The sequence below is a fragment of the Corythoichthys intestinalis genome, chromosome 16 (genome assembly GCF_030265065.1).
Source record: "Corythoichthys intestinalis isolate RoL2023-P3 chromosome 16, ASM3026506v1, whole genome shotgun sequence".
NCBI classification, from domain to species: domain Eukaryota; kingdom Metazoa; phylum Chordata; class Actinopteri; order Syngnathiformes; family Syngnathidae; genus Corythoichthys; species Corythoichthys intestinalis.
Window position 1 is genome coordinate 27,835,289 of NC_080410.1, and position 23,760 is coordinate 27,859,048.

At 40.9% G+C, this 23,760-nt stretch overlaps 2 protein-coding genes across 2 annotated transcripts in view; one reads left to right on the forward strand and one right to left on the reverse strand.

Moving 5' to 3' along the window:
• Positions 1-1,131: 1,131 nt before the first annotated feature.
• Positions 1,132-23,760, forward strand: part of gsg1l (gsg1-like) — a 38,086-nt gene continuing 15,457 nt past the window's right edge. Inside the window, exons 1-3 of the mRNA XM_057860541.1 lie at positions 1,132-1,277; positions 4,081-4,628; positions 22,078-22,125. Coding sequence (XP_057716524.1) covers positions 4,127-4,628; positions 22,078-22,125 — 550 coding nt within the window. The 5' untranslated portion in view covers positions 1,132-1,277; positions 4,081-4,126. The remainder of the gene's footprint in view (positions 1,278-4,080; positions 4,629-22,077; positions 22,126-23,760) is intronic.
• LOC130931626 (uncharacterized) lies at positions 5,875-7,323 on the reverse strand. The gene is made up of 4 exons (XM_057860542.1): positions 7,188-7,323; positions 6,929-7,084; positions 6,587-6,679; positions 5,875-6,425 (listed from the first exon to the last, which is right to left on the reverse strand). The coding sequence occupies exons 1-4, from the start codon at positions 7,287-7,289 to the stop codon at positions 6,132-6,134; spliced, it is 645 nt and encodes a 214-aa protein (XP_057716525.1). The 5' UTR covers positions 7,290-7,323; the 3' UTR covers positions 5,875-6,131.

Here is a 23,760-nt window from a genome sequence, read left to right on the forward strand (position 1 = left end):
CATGGTGTTCTGTCTCTATGTGCCCTGCGACTGTCCGACAGCCAGGGTGTATCCTGCCTCCTGCCCCTTGTTAGCTGGGATAGGCTCAAGCACACCCACGACCCTTGTGAGGATAAGCGGTTCAGAAGATGAACAAATGTATGAATTTATAAGAACTTAAGGGGTTGCATTTTAACAAATCTGGCCAAAACGAGCCCCAAAAATGACCACTACAAATCAAAATAGCAGACTTCACATGCTAGTCATTAGCATCAAGTAGTTTTGTTCTATGCCAGAACATTGATAGGCTTTTTATTTTCGGTTCGTCATCACATGCAGACACGCAAGGACTGGGATCATCCTTGAGGAGGCGCTGTAAAAGTCAACTGATGGATAGTTGTCGTATAGGTCGTGTCAAGGCTTTTGTGCCCCCAACGCCCACCAACCCGTGATCCATCAAAAACTCTTGTACCAATTTGTCACTGGAATGTGATATGACATGGGTTAGGCTGGCAGTGAATGATCATGTTTCAGTGCCATTGACTGCCATGGACGTCCAATTAATTTGGACTGAGAGGGGCCATGTCAGTCCAAATGGATTGGGCGTTCATGGCCGCCAATGGTAATCAATAAGAAAATAAGTGATAGTGATTTGTGCATGTTTGAGAATTGTGTCTTTTTGTGCATTTGCTTCCATTTATGTTTAGTGTGTGTGTGTTATATCGATTTTTTTGTGTGTTTTTGATTGATTTTGTGCCTTTCTTATGTGTTCCTTTTTAATGTTTTTTGTGTTGCATGGTTGCATTTATCTGTCTGTATTTTGTTTGTGTGTGTTTTGTGTACATGGGGAGAATTGCGAGTGTGCGTTTATGTGTGTTGTATCGTACATTTCAGCCATGTACCGAGATTTATGGGGTGCCGGCATAGCTCCCCACTGGTGGCCGAAAATATCATTACATGTAATTGACTTGAATTTAAAATTAAGACTTTGCCGGTAAAATGTTGTCTATAAAAGTTGTAAAGCAATAATACAAACAACAATATGAATGAAATAAACAAACAAACAAAAAAAGTATTTTTATAATGGGTCAAAATTAATTTTCGAACAGATCATGTGACTAGCACCTTAGAGACAGTCATTTGCTTTGCCTAGCCAAAACCACCTGAGGACAGAAGAAACAAGATGGATGTATGTAATTTTTTTCAAACCTAAGCTTTCAAAAGCGACAACAACTACTGAGCGAGAACCAAGGATTGAAGATGTGGACCATGAAACGCCGGAGAGCACTGCCAAAATGGTGAGCTGAGTCTCAGTTTGTCCCGCTAAAGACGCTAACTGTACAACAGAGCCACAACCAGGCGTACCATATTCAATGGACGACGTCCTTGGCCAAAAGTATAGCTGTCCTATAAGCAGCCTGATTTAGAATTCCCCTAAAAAATGATGGGAAACAAAAAATGCTCATTTTCAATGTATGATTATAAATATTCCTGGCAGGAATATTCAGTCAAAAAGGATGCAGTTTCCTGTTTTGCATGCTGCCATTTTTAAACTCACCACCGTGAGGATTTGTTTCGCAAGGGTGTGAGTGACTGAAAAAACTTTGCATTAAATTGGATATCTCCACAGAACGCAAAAATCGGTGTCTACTTCTCCACAGAAAAATGTGCGCGCTCAAACACGCACACCCACACACACAGTGCTGGCCAAAAGTATTGGCACCCCTGCAGTTCTGTCAGATAATGCTCAATTTCTCACAGAAAATGATTACAATTACAAATGCTTTGGTAGTAATATCTTCATTTATTTTGCATGCACTGAAAAAACACAAAAGAGAATGAAAAAAATTTATATCATTATCATTTTGCACAAATCTCCAAAAGTGGGCCCGACAAAAGTATTGGGACCCTCAGCCTTATACTTGGTAGGACAACCTTTAGACAAAATAACTGCAAACTACCGCTTCCGGTATCCATCAATGAGATTCTTACAATGCTCTGCTGGAATTTTAGACAATTCTTCTTTGGCTAACTGCTCCAGGTCTCTGAGATTTGAAGGGTGCCATCTCCAAACTGCCATTTTTAGATCTCTCCACAGGTGTTCTATGGGATTCAGGTCTGGACTCATTGCTGGCCACTTTAGAAGTCACCAGTGCTTTCTCTTAAACCATTTTCTAGTGATTTTTGAAGTGTGTTTTGGGTCATTGTCCTGCTGGAAGACCCATAACCTCTGATGGAGACCCAGCTTTCTCACACTGGGCCCTACATTATGCTGCAAAATTTGTTGGTAGTCTTCAGACTTCATAATGCCATGCACACGGTCTAGCAGTCCAGTGCCAGAGGCAGCAAAGCAACCCCAAAACATCAGAGAACCTCCGCCATGTTTGACTGTGGGGACAGTATTCTTTTCTTTGAAGGCCTCGTTTTTTCCCCCCTGTAAACTCTATGTTGATGCTTTTTCCCAAAAAGCTCTACTTCTGTCTCATTTTACCAGAGAACATTCTTTCAAAACGTTTTTGGCTTTCTAAAGTAAGTTTTGGCAAACTCCAGCCTGGCTTTTTTAAAACACGGGAACATTCAGGTCTTTGGAGATGGACTTGTAGCCTTGAGATTGCTCATGCTTCCTCAAAATTTTGCCTCTCAAGTCTTCAGACAGTTCTTTGGTCTTCTTTCTTTTCTCCATGGTCAATGTGGTACAACAAGGACACAGGTTGAGTCAACTTTAATCCATTTTAACTGGCTGCAAGTGGGATTCAGTTATTGCCACCACCTGTTATGTGCCACAGGTAAGTAACAGGTGCTGTTAATTACACAAATTAGAGAAGCATCACATGATTTTTCAAATGGTGCCAATACTTTTGTCTGGCCTATTTTTTTGGAGTTTTGTGTGAAATGATAATGATTTAATTTTTCCCCCATTCTCTTTTGTGTTTTTCATTGCGAGCAAAATAAATGAAGATTTTACTACCAAAGCTCTTTATTACTACTATTTGTAATTGCAATCATGTCCTGGACGAAATTGGGCATTAGCTGACAGAATTGCAGAGGTGCCAATACTTTTGGCCAACACAGTACATGGCTGGGATGCCTGTATTTACGAGCATATAGGCTAAGCCAGACATGTCCAAACTGCGGCCCGGGGGCCAAATGCGGCCCGTGGTCAAATTTCATCTGGCCCCCAGCCTGTGTCATAAAATCAATAATGCCAATGTCACACAGACCTAATAAATTGGTCAGCAGTACTGCTACCAGCCTATGAAGTAGCTTACACACTAAATGCTGCTCCTCATTTACCCACTAAAAGGCAGCAGCACTCTAAGCAACATTACCCCGCGTGACCCTTTACTCCCAATTTTCTAAAATGGCGACAACAACAAAAAAAAAGTTGACTGTGACTGCCGACACTTCAAGAATTGGTGGAAATTGGACTATTTCTTCACTAAAATACGCAAAAACTGTCTGCTTCATTTGCAAAGAGACAGTCGCTGTTTTGAAAGAGTTCGATGTGAGGCGATATTACTAAACAAGACACGCTGACATGTACGACAAGATTACAGGGAAGATACGTAGCGAGAAATTGAAGCAACTTAAAGCTAGTTTAATTTTACAGCAGCAGTATTTCGCAAGAGCCCAAGAGATGAAAGAGAATGCCACAAAGGCTAGTTGCAAGATTTTGTGGAAATTATTCATTTAAAAAAAAATAATAAAGCAAATGCGACACACAGAATGGCTTACTAAAATTTGCATAAATATATTGTTCTACGTAAAGGATGTCAGCCAAGGTCGGCCCCCCACATTTTTACCACACCGATTCTGGCCCCCTTTGCAAAATGTTTGGACACCCCTGGGCTAAGCATATATCTTGTAAAATAATTTTATTGCTGACACCGCATTTTGGGTTCATCAACATGTTCATTAACGCCACAAAAGTCAAACTCCACCTATGAATTCTGCACGTTTTCAAGTGATTTTGCATGTGTCTATATGTGATTATTTTTTATGTAAGTTGTGGTTTTATATGAATGACATCGTTTTTGTGTGTAATGTGTACGAATTGTGTCCATGTTAAGTGTGTGCTTTTTGCTTGTGGATTTTTGGGAGGACGATGCGTACGCGTGTGTGATGGACGCACGACGAAGAGAGAGAGATGAGCAAAGAGGCTGCTCTAGCGCGCGCTAAAAGTCCTCTCACAAACGCCGGGGACGCGAAGCCAACAAGTCCTCCTCTCTTGACCAGGCCGGACCGGACTGAAGCGGACCGGTCAGAGGCGGCGTTCCAAGAAGGTGCGCGCGGTTGCCGGATCCGAGCGCCATGCCGCCCGCGCTCCACGCCGCCTGACGCGCAACTCGCCGCCGCCGCTATGAAGACGACGCGCAAGTGTCGCGCGCTCCTGTCCGTGGGTCTCAACCTGGTGGCGTTGCTCTTCTCCACCACGGCGTTCATCACCACGTACTGGTGCGAGGGCACGCAGCGGGTGCCCAAGCCCAACTGCAGCGCACAGAGGCGCCACAACTGCATCGACTACGGTGTCAACGAGACGGACCAGAGCAAGGTGCACTACAGTTGGGAAACCGGCGACGATCGCTTCCTCTTCCGCCGCTTTCACACCGGAATCTGGTACTCGTGCGAGGAGAACATCCACGAGGCAGGTGGGTGGACCGACCGATCTAAGCGTAAAAGCTCAACCATCCTCTAACATCACTTCATTCAGTTTTATTATCTCACTGCCATTGGCAGAGATGCACGGCCATGGCACGAAAACAAGATCATTCACTGCCTGCCCTAAAATCGCTCACTGAATGTTCTGAAGGCCACCTTCCCTGCATACCTAATCATCTATTCGACCATCCATTCATTCTAATGTTGTGAGTTTACTTTGGTTTACTTTTAGTTATTGCATACCTGTCAACCCCAGGCCGATGGCAATCTTACAAATAGTGACGTACACTGTAAAAATTAACCTATAGAATTTACCCAATAAAGTTGAGGTAACAATTTGCATCTACTTTTTTTGGGTAGATTTAATTCCATATACTGAGTATAAAGTAATTGAAATAAAAAGCTATGAATTACTTAAAGAAATTGGGTAAAATTTACCCAATGTGTATGTATATATTCAACAGATACTTACTCAATGAAATTGGGTAAAATTTACCTAACATTTATGTATATATTCAACACATACCTACCCAATAAAATTGGGTAAAATTACCTAATATTTATGTGTATATTCAACAGATACTTACTCAATGAAATTGGGTAAAATTTATCTCCATTGCTAGTAGGTAATACCTGATAATTACTAATAGTTAATATTTTACAATTATAACATTACTATATAAATTAATATCCGTTAAAAACCATTTATTATACACATAAGATTTACACCCCCCCCCCCCCCAAAAAGACTTTCAGATGGTTATCATCAACATTATTTAATCATAAAATCAGAGTAAAGTGCGATTTCTTGTATAAAAATATGCAGTCCAGGTGCATTTATACAACAAATGACTGAACCACCATGTTAACATGCAGCAATGATCAACCAAATGATCAAAAAAATACAGATTAACGCAACATTTCAAAGAAATAAACCCGTTTAACGCAATAAGGCTAAACTCTCACTTCAGCTTTACACAAGTGACTGACAAAATATGCAGTCCAGGTGCATTTATACAACAAATGTCTGAACCACCTTGTTTACATGCAGCAATGACCAACCAAATGATAAAAAAAAATACAGAATCACGCAACATTTCATAGAAATAAACCCGTTTGATAACGCAATAAGGCTAAACTCTCACTTCAGCTTTACACAAGTGACTGACAAAATATGCAGTCCAGGTGCATTTATACAACAAATGACTGAACCACCTTGTTAACATGCAGCAGTGATCAACCAAATGATCAAAAAAAAATACAGAATAATGCAACATTTCAAAGAAATAAACCCGTTTGATAACGCAATAAGCTTACTGCTTAAAATACAGTTTCTCAATAATTGACAAATAGAACTATGAACTATGAATGAAATAAATAGATGAACACCAACACTGTTTAGTGGAAGATAACTTTCCCCTCCTTAGGACAATAAACTTGAACTAGACCTTGAACTTGAGGAAGGTCATCCTCTTGGAACTGGAAATGTATGTCTATTGCATTAGCTTGTTTTTCAGACTGTGTACCTTCTTCAGTAGTTTATCTCCATCTAGTTCCAACAAAAGCTTTTGAAAAGTTTCAAATGTGTTCTTCAGCCTTTTTGGATATTCCAGATTGAGGGCATATATCAGCCCCATCAGCAGTACACATGCCTTTGTTCTGCTTCCACATCCTTCCAGCACTGGGTTCCCCTCAATCACAATCGACACATCTGATGGATCCTCCTCAGCCATGTTACTGTGCATCACTATCACCTGGATGGTTTTATCAGTGAAGTCCTCACATTCCTAAATGTTACAGGAAGAAACAAAAAGCGTACACATTTATTTCAGTATATTTTTAAATAACTGTTCAAGCTGTGGTGAAAATTTAAAGGTGTCCTATTTTGAGGAGACAAGAGGAGAGGATCCCTTGAGTTAGTCAATCATGTCTTATCAATATGACATACCTGGCAGTCATAGAAAAGATCCTCTCGTTTTTCACCAAGGAAATCAATTAGGCAGCAGACAACTGCATCTCGTTTCTTCTCGATGATCTGTGTCTATAGGGAGATACAATTTAGTGAAAAGACAGTTAGTGTAACTCAGAGATTTACATAAGACCGAATTCCTTCAAATCTAAAACATTTTTTTTTTTTAACATTTCAGATTGATGTTAAATTGTAGTTTGTTAAGCTAGTAAGGAGCTCAACTTTGTGCGCAGCAAAGCAACCGTTAACAAATTATATTATCACTTTTAATTCACTCAAATCAATTATTACATATTTGGGGAAAAAAGTAAGATAACTTACGTCATTAACAGTGTATAGCAGAGGGCGCATTTTGGAACCAACAGCTCCTCCCTTAGCACGCATAAGACTCAAAAGACCTGGTGTGTACTGGTCAAGTTTCATCATGAAAGTCTCCTCCAAGGAGACTGTAGTGATACGTCTGAATTCTTCTTTGATCTAGCAAGTAAGTAAAAGGACAAAAAAAGCAAATTTTAAATGACAGACCAGATCTCAAAGTAATCACATGAATGTTTCTTGGTGAATGATCAGACATTCTCACCTGAGCCTCACTGAATAATGCTGGCCACCTTTCTTTAAACACATTCACAGAGGGGCTGAGGGTCACCACTTCGAGTCTTCGGCTTGAGAAGGTTTTCCTCATTTTATCCGTGATTATCTTTGCATTGTTTTTCTTTTTTACTTCGTTGAGTAATTCAAGCCGCTCTTTCTCGAGTGTGTCTTGGCTTTCACCAATAGGGTGAGGAGGGAGGTAATTAACCTCAGCTTTTTTCGGCTTTTTCACATTTTTTGATGGGACTGCGTCAACTGGATGCTTCCTCTTTAATGTGTTGACTTCGATCTCTGGGTAAGCATATTTTCGAGATTTTAGCTTGGCACGGTAATTGTGCATCTTGTTTTTTATACGCTGTTGCCAGCCATATAACCCTGCAAACGAGCCATGCTCCTTAAGACATGGAAACTTGGCAACCAGGGCTTCAGCCACTGATAAGATCTGCAGACTGGATGGGTAAGCAGTGTAGGAAAAAATCACTTTTGCAAGGTCTTGCATTATTGCTGATTTAACACTGGCATCCATGAAGTGTCTTCCAGAGGCATGATAAGATTTGTTTGCCTCAGCGAGGATTAGTTCTATGTCTCGGGAAAACGCTGGTATTTGAAATGGCACTGGCCATGCAGCAGGGCGACATGAATCAGGGAGAATAATGGTGTCCTTGGAACTTGACGATGCACAGTCGGACACCTGTGAGGATGCATCATCGGTAGGGCAGATGTCCGTTTCAGTACGACTTGAATTGTTCACTGAACTCAAAGAGCTCAATGTTGAGGATTCACATACTGGCTGTAGGTCAAGGGTGATGATCGGCTCTTTTAGGATCACCTTAACAGTGGCCTTGTCGTACAACACTGCAGTTGAGGTGACACTAAAAAACTGATTGTCAAAGTCTTTATCTAGGTAATGCAGTCTAAATTCCCCAGGCAATTGGAAAGTTTCCCTCACGATGGAAATAAGATCTTCCACTCTATTAGGAATGCCTGTTGGCAGTGTCAACTTCTGAATGTCGTCTTCCATTATGACTCTTAATTGGACTGCCATCTTTGTTTGGGGTGTTTTCGCAGCTGTAGACAGAAAGAAAAGAATTTGATAGTTGATGAGCTTACTTGCATAGGTTTGCTTCAATGTTTTTCTGCAATAAATGGAGATTTAGTTCAATAGAAATTTGAATAAATAATCATTATTATTTTGAGAGGGAGATGAGGAAGGAAAGAGGCGAGCAGAGGAGAGTAAGTACGCATCACATTTTCAGTGGCAATGTTGTATGCATCATCACAAAAATTACAATAAATAAATTAATGATGCCTGGCCATACAGTAGTTGAGAGTTGGCATGGGCAGCACTTAACTCTGAATAGTTTTTTTCCCAGTAACTGTACTTGAAAAGAGCACATACATTTGATATAACAGAAATAATCAACCGATTACACTTACTCTGATGAGCAAATGAAGTGTTTAAGGCACACCATACGGCCATCTGCTGTATTGTACGCAGCCAAGGGGTATGTTTCTTTCAATTCACAATGTTTAACGATTTCTGTCTCTCCTGTCGGCTCTACTTTGAAGCTTCTCAGGTGTTCATAGTACCAGCCACTAAGCAACTTCAGAACAAAGACAGGCGTGTCCCGCACAATGATTATTTGCTGTATTTCTCCAAAGTCGGGAAGGCCTCCTGTTGAGCCAAATGGCAACATCATTCCAACATTATAGTCTGTGCCTAAAATGGTTGCTTTATTTGTCATGTTCACAAACTCTTCCCCAGGGAACTTCTTTGCAAAGGACTTCTTAATGCTGTATTTTAGAACATCGACTGCCACTTGAGTCTTCTGGGACACTGACAGTACTGGGCTTTGGTTGTTGCAATTGTTGGAATGATACGCAATCATCGATTGGTGTTTTCTTGCCATTGTCATGAGAATGTTTCTGAAACATCCAGTTTGTCTCACAATTCTTTTAAAAAATCGATGTTTGGCTTCAAATCTCATGGTCCAGAAATGTACAAGTGGCCCGTAAACAGTTGTGAGCAAAGGATAATGTTCAAGAAAGTGATGTTTTGGTTTCACTCTCTCCGCTGGGAAGACTTTCAAATATCTATAACGGTGTTCTGAGATCTTACTTTGCATGTATCCTATTGTTTCATCTGTGTGTAGAGGAGCCATGACAAGCTCAACAACATCTCTCAGGGTCATCAAAACCTCCCACGCGGGCTCATCTTCTGGGACTTTGTCACCAATCATGAGTGGTATGATTCTCAACAAGCACCAGTTTTCATGTGCGTTACCTCCTACAGTTTTTCGTGACGTGAAATTTGAGGCAATGGGTTGGGGACAGTTTGTTTTGTCACTCCATTTGTAAGGAAAGCTACGGATGGAATGGTTGAGCTCCTCAAGAAAGATGTATTTCTTCCTGATTAACACATCAAGACAGAGTGATATTTCCACAGGTACAATCCCTTCAAGCAAATCATGCAAAGCATCTGGGGGATAACCTGATGTAGCATGAAAGTGACTGAGTCTGTCTGAGATGGGACACTGTCTTTTAACTCCACATTGATGAGCTTCTGCAAAATCAGACAGTGCTGCTTTGACATGCATGGCATAGTTGGACTTAGTCCGTAGAGGAAATAGTCCTTCTCCTACTTCATGCTCCTGGATCTGTGACCGTTCTCCAATGCAAAAGCGACAGAAATGTGAAGCTGAAAAGCTTTCAACAAACCCACCTATTGAGTGAGCACCAAGATTGTCAGCGACTACGGCAAGTACAGTGCCCTTGACCAGTTTACCCAGACTTGGGACAAAAATACCATTATCTTCAAAGGACTTCAAATCTTTGAGCAGTGGGTCCAAAACCTTTGCGTAGCCAAACTGGTTGACATCATTTGCCTTGCACAAAATGGTTAAGTAAATGGAAGTCAGTGTAGATCTCAATGTGGCAGGTATGTCTGCAAACACCCAGTACACTGCTGTGACTTTATGTTTCTTTCGGGATGTTCCCAGAGGGTTGCACACCTCAAAGTCATCTATGTAAAGGATAAGTGGCAGTTTAAGTTCATCTTCATATAGAAAGGCGTTCTCTCTTAGTAAAGATCCATCATTAAATGACCTGTATACTGAAGAGACTTCAGACGGCCTTTTGTGTTGTAATATGGTGTTTTGAATGTGTCGCTTGTCGACAAGTTGAGATAATAAAGGGAGGATCGGCACATACTGGAATGTTTTGTTCTCTGTACTGTCAAGTATGTATTCAACTGGTTCAGTTGATGAAAGATGATCCTTCCTAAATTGCTCTCTTCTGAACTGACTGCTGAAGGGCCCGTCCACTCGTAAAGCAGCACAGACAGGGCTTATTTTGCAAAGGTCTTTGACGAGTTCTGATATTACTGAGTCTTCAAACGTACAGCCATGTTTTCTCAAAGTCCTCAGAATTATCTCTTTAATGACTGGGCCAGATGCAAACGCTGTAAGAAAATGAAGTTCCTCTACTAGCTCATCAATGCATGAATTGGATACATTGAAAATGCTCTCCATTTTCAGGAGGAGCAACCCCACTCTCTTGGTAATAATTTTGTTCAAGTCCTCATCTGTCTCAAGGACAGAGCCACAGTCGTTTTCAACATCCTCAACGAAAACACTTTCTACATCCTGATTGTTTGGGTGTTGATGAAGAACAGTGGTCTTGAAATCTTCCAACAAATGTAGGTTGTGTTTTCTACTTTTGTGGCTGTGGAATGTTGTATATATGTTGGTCTTGTAATCACAACCCTCAAAAACACAAGGAACAGTTTCAAACTTTTTTAGATGGCCACCAAGATGTTCAAAAAAAATTCTCTCGTTGTCAAAAGAGCATGAATTACAGACAATGCATGTGAATGAAATGATGTTGCCTGGCTGGGTTGAGTGAGAATGATGCCTTGACAAATGTGTCCTTAATGCACCCCATGACTTGAAGGTGCAAGGACAATCTGGATAGAGGCAGGGTATGGAGTGGACTCGACCAAAATGCCCATGTATTAGCCTGCTGTGTTTCATCAGGTCTAATCTTCTTGATGTTGTGAAGTTGCACAACTTGCATTTCCAGTTTATTTTCCCGTAACTGGGTACTTTGGTTAAGGTAACTGCAAGGTCAACGTGATTTATTTTATTGAGAAAATTTATATATATCATATATACCTGCTGTCAATTAATAGGATACCCAGGGAGCATGTGGGGCAGTTGGTTGGGTGGGTGGATCTGCCCCAGAACTGGTAAGAGAGTGGTCATGCAGTACAGACAAGGAAACCTGAAGAGAGGGCAAATAGTGATGGTCCACATACACAGACTCTGCCTGCAACAGAAATAAGACAAACAACTGTTATACAAGAGAAATGATCAGACATGAACGTGGGAAGAAATATATATAAGGGATTATGTATAATTCAGTTAACAACCTAATAAACAAAAACAGGAAAAAAAGACATGAGTAACGGTACTTTGTAAAACTCTTAAAGTACTATCTGACCCAGGTTTGCTGCCGCTGCCTTTTTTAAAGGACTCCACGAATAGAAAGACATGTAGTTCTTTAAAGATAAATGTTAATAAAACTTATAATAATTTGATATTAAAAGCCCTCTTAATATTTTCGTTTCAATAATATTAGTAAAATTTTAACAAGTAGGTTGCCATTGTTGTTGACGTCGAATCTGAAAGCGGAAAGAATAATTCATGTTTGTGAAAAAAAAAAAAACTTTTTTTGTGAATACTTGCTTATTGTATTATTGTTTTCTTTTTTTCCCTGATTTGAAATATTTGGAACCCCCCCACCCCCCCCACAGCATATGTGTTTATTTTCTTTTATTTTTTTGGTTTGTGTTGTGGCTTCTTGTTGTCAAAATTATTTTTTTTAAAAAGTAGACAGGCATTCAGATTCGAAGTGCGGACCACGCCGTTTATTGTCAAACCTTCGACTACTCTTTCACAACAAACTTAAGTATCATATCGTGAAAATACTATAAAACTAATACCCATACCTCTCAAAAAATGACACCATTTATTACTGAGGCCCTATTCTTACAGTTAACACAACAATGCAAAGAGAACCTGCATTCCCAATCAAAATAGGTGTGCGAAATACATATAAAACTAACAACACTTTGGTCAAACTACATTTAAACATTTTAACAACTCGTTCAGCGCAATATTTAATCACAATATACAAACTATGATGCTGGAAGCCATTATCAGGAGTCTTGTGAATACAACTCAAATGAACGTATACCATAATAGACCCAGTCTACCCTTGTTATGGAAAAGCGACATGGAAAATGAATGAATGAATTTTAAAAAAGTGGAAAAATTTAAAAAAAAAAAAAAAAACGACATTGGATAACATTGAGAGTCCAACTGAATGTAAAGGAGGGCGTTTTAACTTGCCTGGTACACCAGACTCACCGCTGTTCCAGCTATTGAGTCTGGCCACCATTCACGTGGATACTATTTCCAGGGCGGAGCAACACAGCAAACAGACAGCGGAGTGGACTAATCAGCGACGGGCAGACGTGACGTTATTAAATTGACGAGGGAAGGACGAGGGACTTGCGCGCGGAAGTAAACATACGAAGAGATCGGAGTTTATTCAACATGGCTAGCGCGAGACAGACTGTTGTCAATGACTCGTGTCGATGTGTTTTTGGTAATTTAAAACTGATTTTACCGTGGATTGGAACATATTCTCGGATCTTCCGTTCACCATCTCTGTTGTTGTGGAGACGACTTTCGACGCGCAAGAGTGACGTTGCTCGTTAAGAACACGTCACGCAAATAAACGAATCTGATTTGTCGATTTATTTTGTACCTGCTCGAGAGGCCGTTAATGGTCTGGTTCCCAGACTATACTCTCAGTGTTTGAAAAATACAGGGAGAACAGTCTGGCAGAGCCAGGCAACGTTTTAACGGCCACAAAAGCTTTGCGACCAAAATTTTATAAGGGAGCAAAATTTGACAGAACAACGGCCCTACAACGTCAACAACAATGGCAAGCTATTTTGTCTGTGTTACAAAAATAGCACCCAAAAATGAGAATGAACGTTTTAATACTGAACGCCATATGTAAAAATAGCTTACCTTCACTTCTGCCAGTATTCTTTTCTGTATGTTCCGACTTCCGAACTGGAGCAAGAGGAAAACGCAGACCAGAAGTTTCCGGTTTCTCCCGCTCAAATGTCTGACGCATGCGCAGTCCAGCAGTTTCCTGTTCCACCCGCCCGCTCAAATGTCTGACGCATGCGCAGTTTGGAGCACAGTACAAATGGCTTTGGTACAGTGGTTGAGAGGTGTCAGGCGAAATGCAAAGTCCAAACATTTGGCAAATAGAAAAAAGCACGAATCCCAATTGCAAAACCAGACGCATTTTTTTTAATGAAAATGATGTACATCGTTAGTGCTACAACGGTTTTTTAGATACAGTATTATGGTTTTTATTGAGATATTAGTTTCCTTAGCTTAGCTCTCGCGGCTAATGGAGCGTACCAACCCTCTCATTAACAGAGGGGTGTCCTAAAAACTAGCACGGACGCACCACTTCAGAACCATTTTGCAGTAAATGAGGGGCGTAGAGGAACGTCATCACTCGATATTAATATCTGAACCCCACGCCCCCAATTTACTGCAAAACTGACACGAATTTGTGTTTTAATCGTGCTAGTTGTTAAGACAACCCTCTGTTATTGAGAGGGTTGGTACGCTCCATTAGCCGCGAGAGCTAAGCTAAGGAAACTAATATCTCAATAAAAACCATAATACTGTATCTAAAAAACCATTGTAGCACAAACGATTTACATCGTTTTCATTTTAAAAAATGCGTCTGGTGTTACAATTGGGAATTGTGCTATTTTTTTCTATTTGAAAAGGTTTTGGACATTGCATTTCGCCTGACACCTATCGACTTCTTTGGGGTATATGTTACCCTATTTTTCCATGTGATAGTTGTTACTGTTAACGAAGAGGTAGTATGTGTAAAATTTACCCGTTATTTTATAATTCCTTGGGTGACAAGGAAAATTAGGTAAATTTTATACAGTTTGGATAGATTATATTTACCACTCTCCAAAATCGCTTTTTTCAGTGTAGGCCCTTACAAATTAGTGACTAATCTTACAACATTGTATATAGCGTGCAATATGAAACAAAAATGAAGTTCAATTTTAAAAAAATATATGAATTTATTGGTAATATTGTAACATATAACCTGGAGCAATCAAAGAACAATCACTAACTAAATCTACATCACGATAATAAAAACTAAAAGTGACTTTTGTTATAATTAGGGCTGTCAAAATTATCGCGTTAACGGGCGGTAAATTTTTTTTTAAATTAATCACGTTAAAATATTTGATGCATTTAATGCACATGCCCCGCTCAAACAGATTAAAATGACAGCAGTGTCATGTCCATTTGTTACTTGTGTTTTTTTAGAGTTTTGTCGCCCTCTGCTGGCGCTCGGGTGCAACTGATTTTATGGGTTTCAGCACCATGAGCAATGTGTAATTATTGACATCAACAATGCCGAGCAACTAGTTTATTTTTTTTGTGTGAAATTTTTACAAATTTTATTAAAAAATGAAAACATTAAGAGGGGTTCTAAAACTTGTACTAACATTTATCTTTTAAGAACTACAAGTCTTTCTATCATGGATCGCTTTAACAGAATGTTAATAATGTTAATGCCATCTTGTTGATTTATTGTTATAATAAACAAATACAGTACTTATGTACAGTAGGCTATGTTGAATGTATATATCCGTCTTGTGTCTTATCTTTCCATTCCAACAATAATTTATCGATTATTTAATTTTTAAGCTGTGATTAACTCGATTAAAAATTGTAGTCGTTTGACAGCCCTACATTTAATGTAACAATTGGTAGTCTGGAGTTGCACATAGTCTAATCTTTAGAACTTTGTGTGTAAAGAATGCTGTGAAATGATTACAGGACACCTCAGATGCCAATTCTTGAGGTACTAATGCTTGTGGGTTTGTCAACAGTAGAAAATATTGCGCGGGTATTGTTGATGTTTCTACTAATGATCTCTGAAAAATATGACTGTGTAACATTTTTTCAGTTCCTGGTAGTATTTGCGAAGACTCTCTTTGTAGATATCTTAAGAAAACAGGAGTTTGTTTTTTCGCCATCTGCGTTCTGCTCATTCGCAATTTTGCTTTTGTTTAAAGCCAGTGTGGCATTTCTCCAGGGTGACCATTCCAACAATAATTTACAGAAAAATATGGTATTTTTTTATAGATGGTTTGAATTGCGATTAATTACGATTAAATCATTTCTAAGCTGTGATTAACTCAATTAAAAATTTTAATCGTTTGACAGCCCTAGTTATAATTGTATGCAGCACTGTTGGCAATTTCTATCATGTGTTGATGGCTGCACTTCATGGCACTTCAGCTCGCAATTCAGTTTGACTTGAAGGTAGTTCGTTAGTGTGTCCAAATATAAATTAAAAAGGTCAATTGATAAAATTAACTCACCGATGCAATCTTTGAGTCAGGGAACATCTCTTTTGCTAATTCTGAGAAGTGATCAGCAATAGTTGCAGGCAAATTGTGTTCGGCAATAAATTGGCAGAATAAAATCTCCGCTTTCATCACTTTTCGTTCTGCAGACTTCATCTTTATGAGCGGTGTTGTTAATCTTACTTTTAAAAAGTAATTCATTAGTTACAAATTACTTCTCCCAAAAAGTAATTGCGTTAGTAACTCAGTTACCTGAATGTAAGAGTAATTAGTTACTTGGCAAAGTAACTGGTGTTACTTTTCATGTTTTATTTTTCATTAAAAAAAAAAACATAGTAACCTTTGCTATGTTTGGAAGTCATTTATTTATTATTTCATTTCGACATGTGAAAGTTTTAAAACTGTTTCATCATGTAAAGATAGATTCAAGTCAAGATTATGCCGATTTAGGATTATTTTAGATAAAAAGTTACTTGGGTTCACTAGGAAGGTTCACTACAACAGAGCCTTTCTGAGAAGTGTACTACTCTAAAATGGCGGCTGTTTACTAACGCCACCGAGTCTGTCATGTCACATGTAGTTCTATATGTATGAGATATCTAAGCGTAGATTGTAGGCTGTCGGCTACAGTCAGGAAATATTGGATCCACCTAGCCTAGCATCGCATTTGCAACAGCATCACAACAAACACTTCGCTCTCAGTGTCTATGACTTTTCTCGCATCATTCAACCAACATTGTAACACGTAGTAACGCACATTGTCTCGTTGCCGAAATGGTGAAGAAATCCGAACGGAGAAAAAAAAACGTAATGTACGAAAAACGTACAGACTTTGAACGTACGGTGCACACATTTAAAAATCAGTACTTACTTGTACAAATTACGCCAAAACCATACTTGACAGGTATGTAATTGTTTGGTTATATTGGACTGGTCGCTGGTCAGTTGCGACTTGCGAGGAACATGGAGATGAGCAGCAGACTAGTCGCTTGGGCTGGGCGATATGGCCTTAAGTACTTATGAAGGTATATTGATCAGATTTACCTCGATTACGATAAATGACGATAAATTCGCCCAAGCAGACTGTTATATAATTTGAAAATCTGAATCAATGCATGAACCGTTTCTCATTCATTTATTTACCAGCTTTTAATTTAACATATTTAACAATTGTACATTCAGTGTAAAGATTAAGTATATAAAAATATCTTGTATGACAATAACTTATAAGCATTCCACCATGGACATTCATAACAGCTTGAATGACTTGAACAATGTACAATATTGTAAATATTGCTATGGCCACTGTGCAAAAATGTAATTGTAGCATAAATGACCTACAGCAAGAGGGGCTTGAACAGTACACTTCAAGCAGATGACCGAGTATCAGACAACTTATTGTTAATGGCTGCTGTGACAAACACACACACATTAAGCAATACTGTTGTAATTCTTATGCCAATTAAACATTTAAGATTTTATGATGGCAGTAATGACAGAATAAAGCAACCATATACAGAAAAATAGCTGTGGCCATTAAAAGGTTATATTATAGGCAACACTGTTGGATTAAACTTTATGCTAAACTATCATAAAAGCTATCGGAGAAATCACAGAGATACAAAATAACGCAACATACTGATTGCTAGATGCAGTCCGCGCCCAATCGACTCATTAGGTTCAGCAGCTTCGATAAGGTTTGAGCTGCTGTCACAGGTGGGGATGGCGACTTTGTCATTCTCAAATCCAAAATTTCCAAAAAGTTCTTTCTTGGAACCAACACCACACTACTAGGGTCAGCCATTAACGAACTGATTGCCAGCAACTAAAGGCATGTGCAGACAAACAATTGAGCGGTCGCCAAACAATGTCAGGGCACACTGTAGAGGAAAAAAATTGGACTGGTCTTCAGTTACATAAATCGATAGCAACAGATCAGTCACCAGTCAATATGAGGGCACATATCAGCAAATAGAAAGACATGGTCACCGGTCAATCTGAGGGCATATATTGGCAAATGGACTGGTCGCTAGTCAATGTCGAGAGCAGGTAATTTCTCGCCACTCAATGTCGGGGCACATACTGTTTAGACCAGTGGTTCTTAACCTTGTTAAAGGTACCGAACACGACAAGTTTCATGTGTGGATTCATCAAACCCTTCGGAAATAGATAATTAAGCTTTTTTTTCCAAATTCCAAACCTATTTATATAAGATAGCACGCTAATAATTTTGCAAATCCCTGTTCAAAATTCTTCTAAATTAAAAACAGGTGAAAATTTGAGACCATGCTGCCCATTGGTGAGTTGTATTCCCTCATATCAAGTGCGAGTCAAACTTCCACTGAGCAAACCAGTTCTTCCTCCCTTCAGATCGAGGACTAGCAGTTAAAAGAAATGGATTAATGGTTCCCCCTTTTTCAATCCAAACTCAAAACTCACCTATTCAGACTCACCTGTCAATAATAATCCCTAATTTCTTTGTGATTTAGTTTTCTATTACTTTTTTTTAATCTATTAGTATTTTTTTTATTGTTTTTACATCTCTTTAGTATGTTAAATTTGCCCTAAATGCTCTATACTTTATTATTTTTCCTGTTTTTGATCTTTAATTTGTTTAAATGTTTTTTTTCAATGATTGCAAGGCGACCTTGAGTGCCAGATCGGCACCTTCAAATAAAATGTATTATTATTATTATTATTATTATTATTAAGCCTGTAAATTGGGAGATAACCAGTCCAAAACCTGGTCCAAAAAGCCACTTTGCCTAGATTTAATAAGCGTCGGGCTGTGCGTTTCATTACCTTCGCCGAACCCCTCACTCACCGAACCCCTGGGGTTCGATCGAACCCAGGTTAAGAACTACTGCTTCAGACAAAGAAGTAATTAGTCACCCAATAATGTTAGGGCACAAATTGATAGCAACAGATAGGTCGTCAGTCAATATTTGGGCACATATTTGCCAATAAAGGACCTGTCGTTCCGGTTGACAATAAACCAACTCCATCTAGTTGGCAAACTAGTTGTTGAATGACTCAACAGCACCTCTGCAGATGGCAGCACGTGCTACACTCTTTTTGGCTTGGACAAATGGATGTATTTCCAAACGATTTTACGTTTGTTTTAACATGTGGCCCCTAGGGAAACTCGTTTGAAAAGTGCTGACCGAATAAACGTTCCAGCTGGAATCCAATCTTCTTTTTATATATATTTAAAAGCATTAAAATTGATGTTTAGTCTTATAGCTATGCAATGAAAATCACGCAATTGTTCTTTTTATGTCCGGTTGGCCCTCCTGCGCCGGACATTAACCAGTCAAATTTGCTAGTCAATGTAACTGGTGGCTTCCCACCTCCTCCATTTGCAGGGACAGAGCCACCACTGAGTCATGACATCCCTAACTGCAGAAGCAAGGAAACTAGAACCCTACACTGAATGATAATCCTGAGTGATTATATTTGGTGTGGCGTACACACATATCAATAATGTGTCTGAAATGGGGCATTATAAATAAAGAGTAAACAACACTAAAGTTTTCGAAAATCAATGATACTTCACGTCAACTAAAGGCTATTATAAACAAAACATAGAATAAAACACACACAAAACAAACATATGGGGGGAGGGGGGATGATCATTTTTAATTATGAGGTAAGAGAAAAAAATTGGCCACTCGCAAAGACAATAAGTCATTTTTAAGAGCTTGATAGGAAATGGGCCATATTGTGATAGAGGATTATTTTTCCATTTCACCCAGCACCAATAAAGCAGTGTTAAATGCGAAAAAAAAAGGAGGAAAGTTATATTTTAACAATTAGCGCAATTAACCACTCAAGAGGCTTGCAATTAAAACCATTGATTTAGTCACAATCAAATAAATGAAAAAAAAAATGGCACATGAATATTTTCTCCTGGCCAGGGGGTGGGTTGGGGGAAGATGGGGGGGGGGGGGGGGTCACGCCTCCGTCCCCTTGGTCTGTTTCCGGCCCCGTCCGCCTCTCCGGACCGCGGCGGCTCCCGCTGCCTTCCTGCCGGCGGGGTCGTCAGCGGGGCCTCTTGGGGCCCATGGGGCCTTGGGTGGGGGTTGCTGTCCCTTGCCGGTGGGGTGGATATCTCTGGTCTCCGGCGCCTGGCGAAGCACCTGTTCGGGGTGCGGGGTGGGTGCGCGGGCGGCGTGGGGAGGGGTGCTCAGATGCGGGTGCGCTGGGGGTGGTCTGGAGTGGGGGTTGATCGGGGCCCTGGCGCTTCTCCCGCCCTGCGGCCGGTGGTTCTGGCGGATGGGGCCACGCCTGCGGGAGACTGCCTCTTAATTCACGCATTCCTCACTTTGCACTGTAAATATCTTTCACCCTGGCACCAACATACTCATTCATTCCTCCGGGGAGAGTTGGGATGGGGCCATACAGTCCCAGCCCGGCTCCCCCCTGATTTTAATGCATCACACACCAAGGTTGTGGGATGGATGGGGGTTGGGGATAGGAGGTGCTCACGGTTGCCTCCTCACGGCAGGCCGAGCCATTCCCGCACCTTTTTTAACGCACCACACACATCATACTTAACGGGGGAGCTCCAGCGAAGGGCGGTGGGACGGGCGGTTGGGTAGAAATTCCATGCAGTGGTCCCACTGCCCGAAGCTGAGCCCTCCTATTTCAAGGCATACATTGCACTACCCTCCCCACACAATCCCATCACCGTGCTGGGTAATGGCTGCCAGCCGGGAACCTGGCAGCCACAGTAATAGGGTGGTAGGTGGGTCCCACACTTTTTCTCTATGGTGTGGCTCCCGATGTGTGGCCTCCCCTCTGTCTGGGCTGCCGACCACGGGACTGGGGGGGGGTCATGGCGCCGATCTCGCGTCACCCCGTGGTGGCTTCTCTGCGTTCTCCTGCTTCCGCCTTCCACTCTCTTCTCTGCCTGGGTATCCGCCCTGCACTCCGTCGCGTTGCTGGCTGGACGGCAGTGTATCGGCTGGGTGTCGCCTGCTCCGGTGGGGGACCCTGCCCTGCCCTGGGCTTGGTGGGAGTCTCGTGGCGTGTCGTGTCAGGTGGGGTGCTGCGGCTGTGGCTCGTGAGCCTAGGGTTGGTGGTGCGTCCCCTCTTCCCATCCGTGAAGGCCGGTTGATGCGGACGCAGGTGGCCCGGGGGACCACCCTGATCCCAGGGGCTTGACGATGGCTCCTTCGCTGGGCTGCTGGAGGAGGGATGGGCTGCGCTGCCCCCACCTGTCGTCCTCCCTCCATCCCTCCCTCCCTCCCCTGGCTGGCTGGGTGGGGGCTGTGGCCCTGGGGGGGCGCCCGCACGGCGTCTCCAAACGTCTGCTTGGCTGTCGCGTGTTTGGTGGGGCTCGAGCGCGGCTGGATGTGATTGGACGTGCTCGGGTCGGGGGTCCCGGTGCCGGATTGGCGATGGGGTGGCGTAGGATCGGTTCCTGACGGGCTTGCACTCACAAGGGATTCACACGATTACTGGTTTCTAGATCACAGAGCTGATTTGTGTACACTCCACCCCTCCCAATCACTTAGCTTATAGACTCCCCCACCCCCCTCCCCTTCTTTCCCTGGTCAACAGGCCCCCCACATGGTGTTCAGCGGAAATACATCTAGCTGACGATAGCACCAACATATTCATTGTTAGTGTAGGCGTTCAATGTATTTCTTGTTGTTGTTTGTGTTTCTTTTCTTTCTGTTCTTGTTTCTTGTTTCTTCTGTTCCCCCATAACACCTTCCTGTTTGCTGCTTTTTCATAATATACGAGGTATGTTGAATGATCACAATGGGAGTATGTCATACTCTCAATGTGAAACATTAAAACTGTTCATACCAACCGGACACTTAGACTTTCATTCTTCGTGTCAAACAATTGAACAGGACGGGTTTAAAAAAAATAAAATGAATACAATTGGGAAAAAAAACACTCCAGAGGCTTGCAATTAATAGCATTGATTTTGGCACAATCAAATAAATGAAAAAATGGCACATGAATATTTTTCCATCCCGATTAGAATGTGAAAAGCGATGTGACTGCGTCAGGTCGCAGATGAAGCTTAATTACATTTGTGATTCACCCGGGTAATCAGGTGCTGCGTTTCTGGCGTCGACGACGTCGTGCTCACCTGTTTTTTACCCTTCTCGTTAACCTTGGAGATGATGAATTCTGAATCACCACACAACACAAACATGGTGGTGTAATTTTCATGTCATCACTTTCAGTAAATAGGCTGTTTAGTTGAATGTCTATGTTTTTCTTAGCTTTTTGGGGGGGGTCTTTATCCTAATAAAAATCCTGCTATGCTCTGATGCGTCTTGATGTGTCTCACCTTGTCCTTCTTTGGCTCTCTGGTGCATTTATCTCTCCCGCCGGTGTGTCTTTTTGTGTGTCTCAGGTGAGAAGTGTCGCAGCTTCATTGACCTGGCCCCCGCCTCGGAGAGAGGTGAGTAATGACAGCCATTACGCGTCCTCGCCCGCTTCAGGAAATGCGGCGGCTGAAAATGGATGTAGAATGGAGTCGATGTTCAAAGAGACGCCTTCATTCAATATGTCATTCATATTCATAGACCTACTGTATGTGCATACGTTATCTATCATCCTTCATACATATACAATTAACTATCTACAGTGTTAATAGAGCCGTTGAAAATTATTATAAGAAGGCATTCTAAATCAACAAGGAATTCAAGAAACAAGGCTGCACTAACATTTTTCCCATAACTTTCGTGTAGATTCTATCATAAATGATCGATTATCTATCATACACATCCTGCGTATGCACTTATCTAATGTTCCCTATGTATGACTTCACTTTTTTAACATGTCACATTTGTGGTTGAAAATCAATAAAGTCCTCACGCTGGAACCCCCTGTCACGCCGTAATCCTTCGAATGCTGGCGGGAGATCAATAGAGAATGGTCACGCTCATCTTTTCACCTCCGTGCTCGACCATATATCGGCGACTGATGAAGTGATGGGTCGCGCGCTTGCAAGTGTCTATGTAATTTTAACTTCAGACTAAAACATTCGCTCAGATTTACATGGATTAAGAATATAAAGCAAATATTTGTTTATTATCAAATTAGAGCTGTCAAATTTACCGCCTTAACGGACGGTAATTAATTTTTTAAATTAATCACGTTAAAATATTTAACGCATTTAACGCATGCGCGAAACGACCCACTCATGCATTGCCGCAAACAGATTACAATGGCGCCGTTTTATGTATATTGAGAGCTAAGAGGAAGAGACAAGCGAGTGGAGTGGACACAGGCATTCATTGGGGCCGCGCTATTCGTTGGCATAAGCTTTGGCATCTCTTCCACAACAATTATAACTATAGTGGGGAGCGACATGGGGAAGAATGACAGGAGATGATCTTTTTCTCAACACCCTGTATTGAACACAACACAGAGAAGATATACCATTTTCAGCCACCACTGACAGTCATGGTTGCCCAACTTCCCATCATGCATTTGGGCGGAACGGTTAAGTCGCTACAGTATCATTTACTGAAAGCACAACAAAAATGATTTTTCTTTCTCTCAAAAAAAATAATGTTTTCAAAAAGAAAAGCGCTCAATGCAAAGAGAACTGGCACTCCCAATCAAAATAGCTATGCAAAATAATACTCAGACTTTGATCAAACTCTATTCAAACATTTCGTTTAGCTCAACAAATACACTAGATGGCAATATTTAGTCATAATATACAAACTATCAGAGGTCTCGAACGTTGTGAAGTCAACACTCAAATGAACGTAAGGTACAATGAACCCGGAAACTACAGCATCAGTCGAGGGGCAAAACGCACTATAAAAACTTGGCTAGATCTCTAATTAATTTAAAACTCACCCTTGACACCTTGTGGTGTATTTCATTCACTACTTTCCACAATGGCGAGCTATTAGTTTATTTTTTGATTGAAAATTTTACAAATTTTATTAAAATGAAAACATACAGAGGGGTTTTAATATAGAATTACTATAAATTGTACTCACATTTATCTTTTAAGAATTAAAAGTCTTTCTATCCGTGGGTCCATTTCACAGAAAAAATGTTAATAATATTAACGCCA

Coding starts and splice junctions, on each gene's coding strand:
- LOC130931626 (XM_057860542.1), bottom strand. CDS start 7,289: ATGAGGAAAACCTTCTCAAGCCGAAGACTCGAAGTGGTGACCCTCAGC. Junction 7,085..7,187: donor CATTATTCAGTGAGGCTCAG/GTGAGAATGTCT, acceptor CTTACTTGCTAG/ATCAAAGAAGAATTCAGACG. Junction 6,426..6,586: donor ATCTTTTCTATGACTGCCAG/GTATGTCATATT, acceptor TGTAACATTTAG/GAATGTGAGGACTTCACTGA.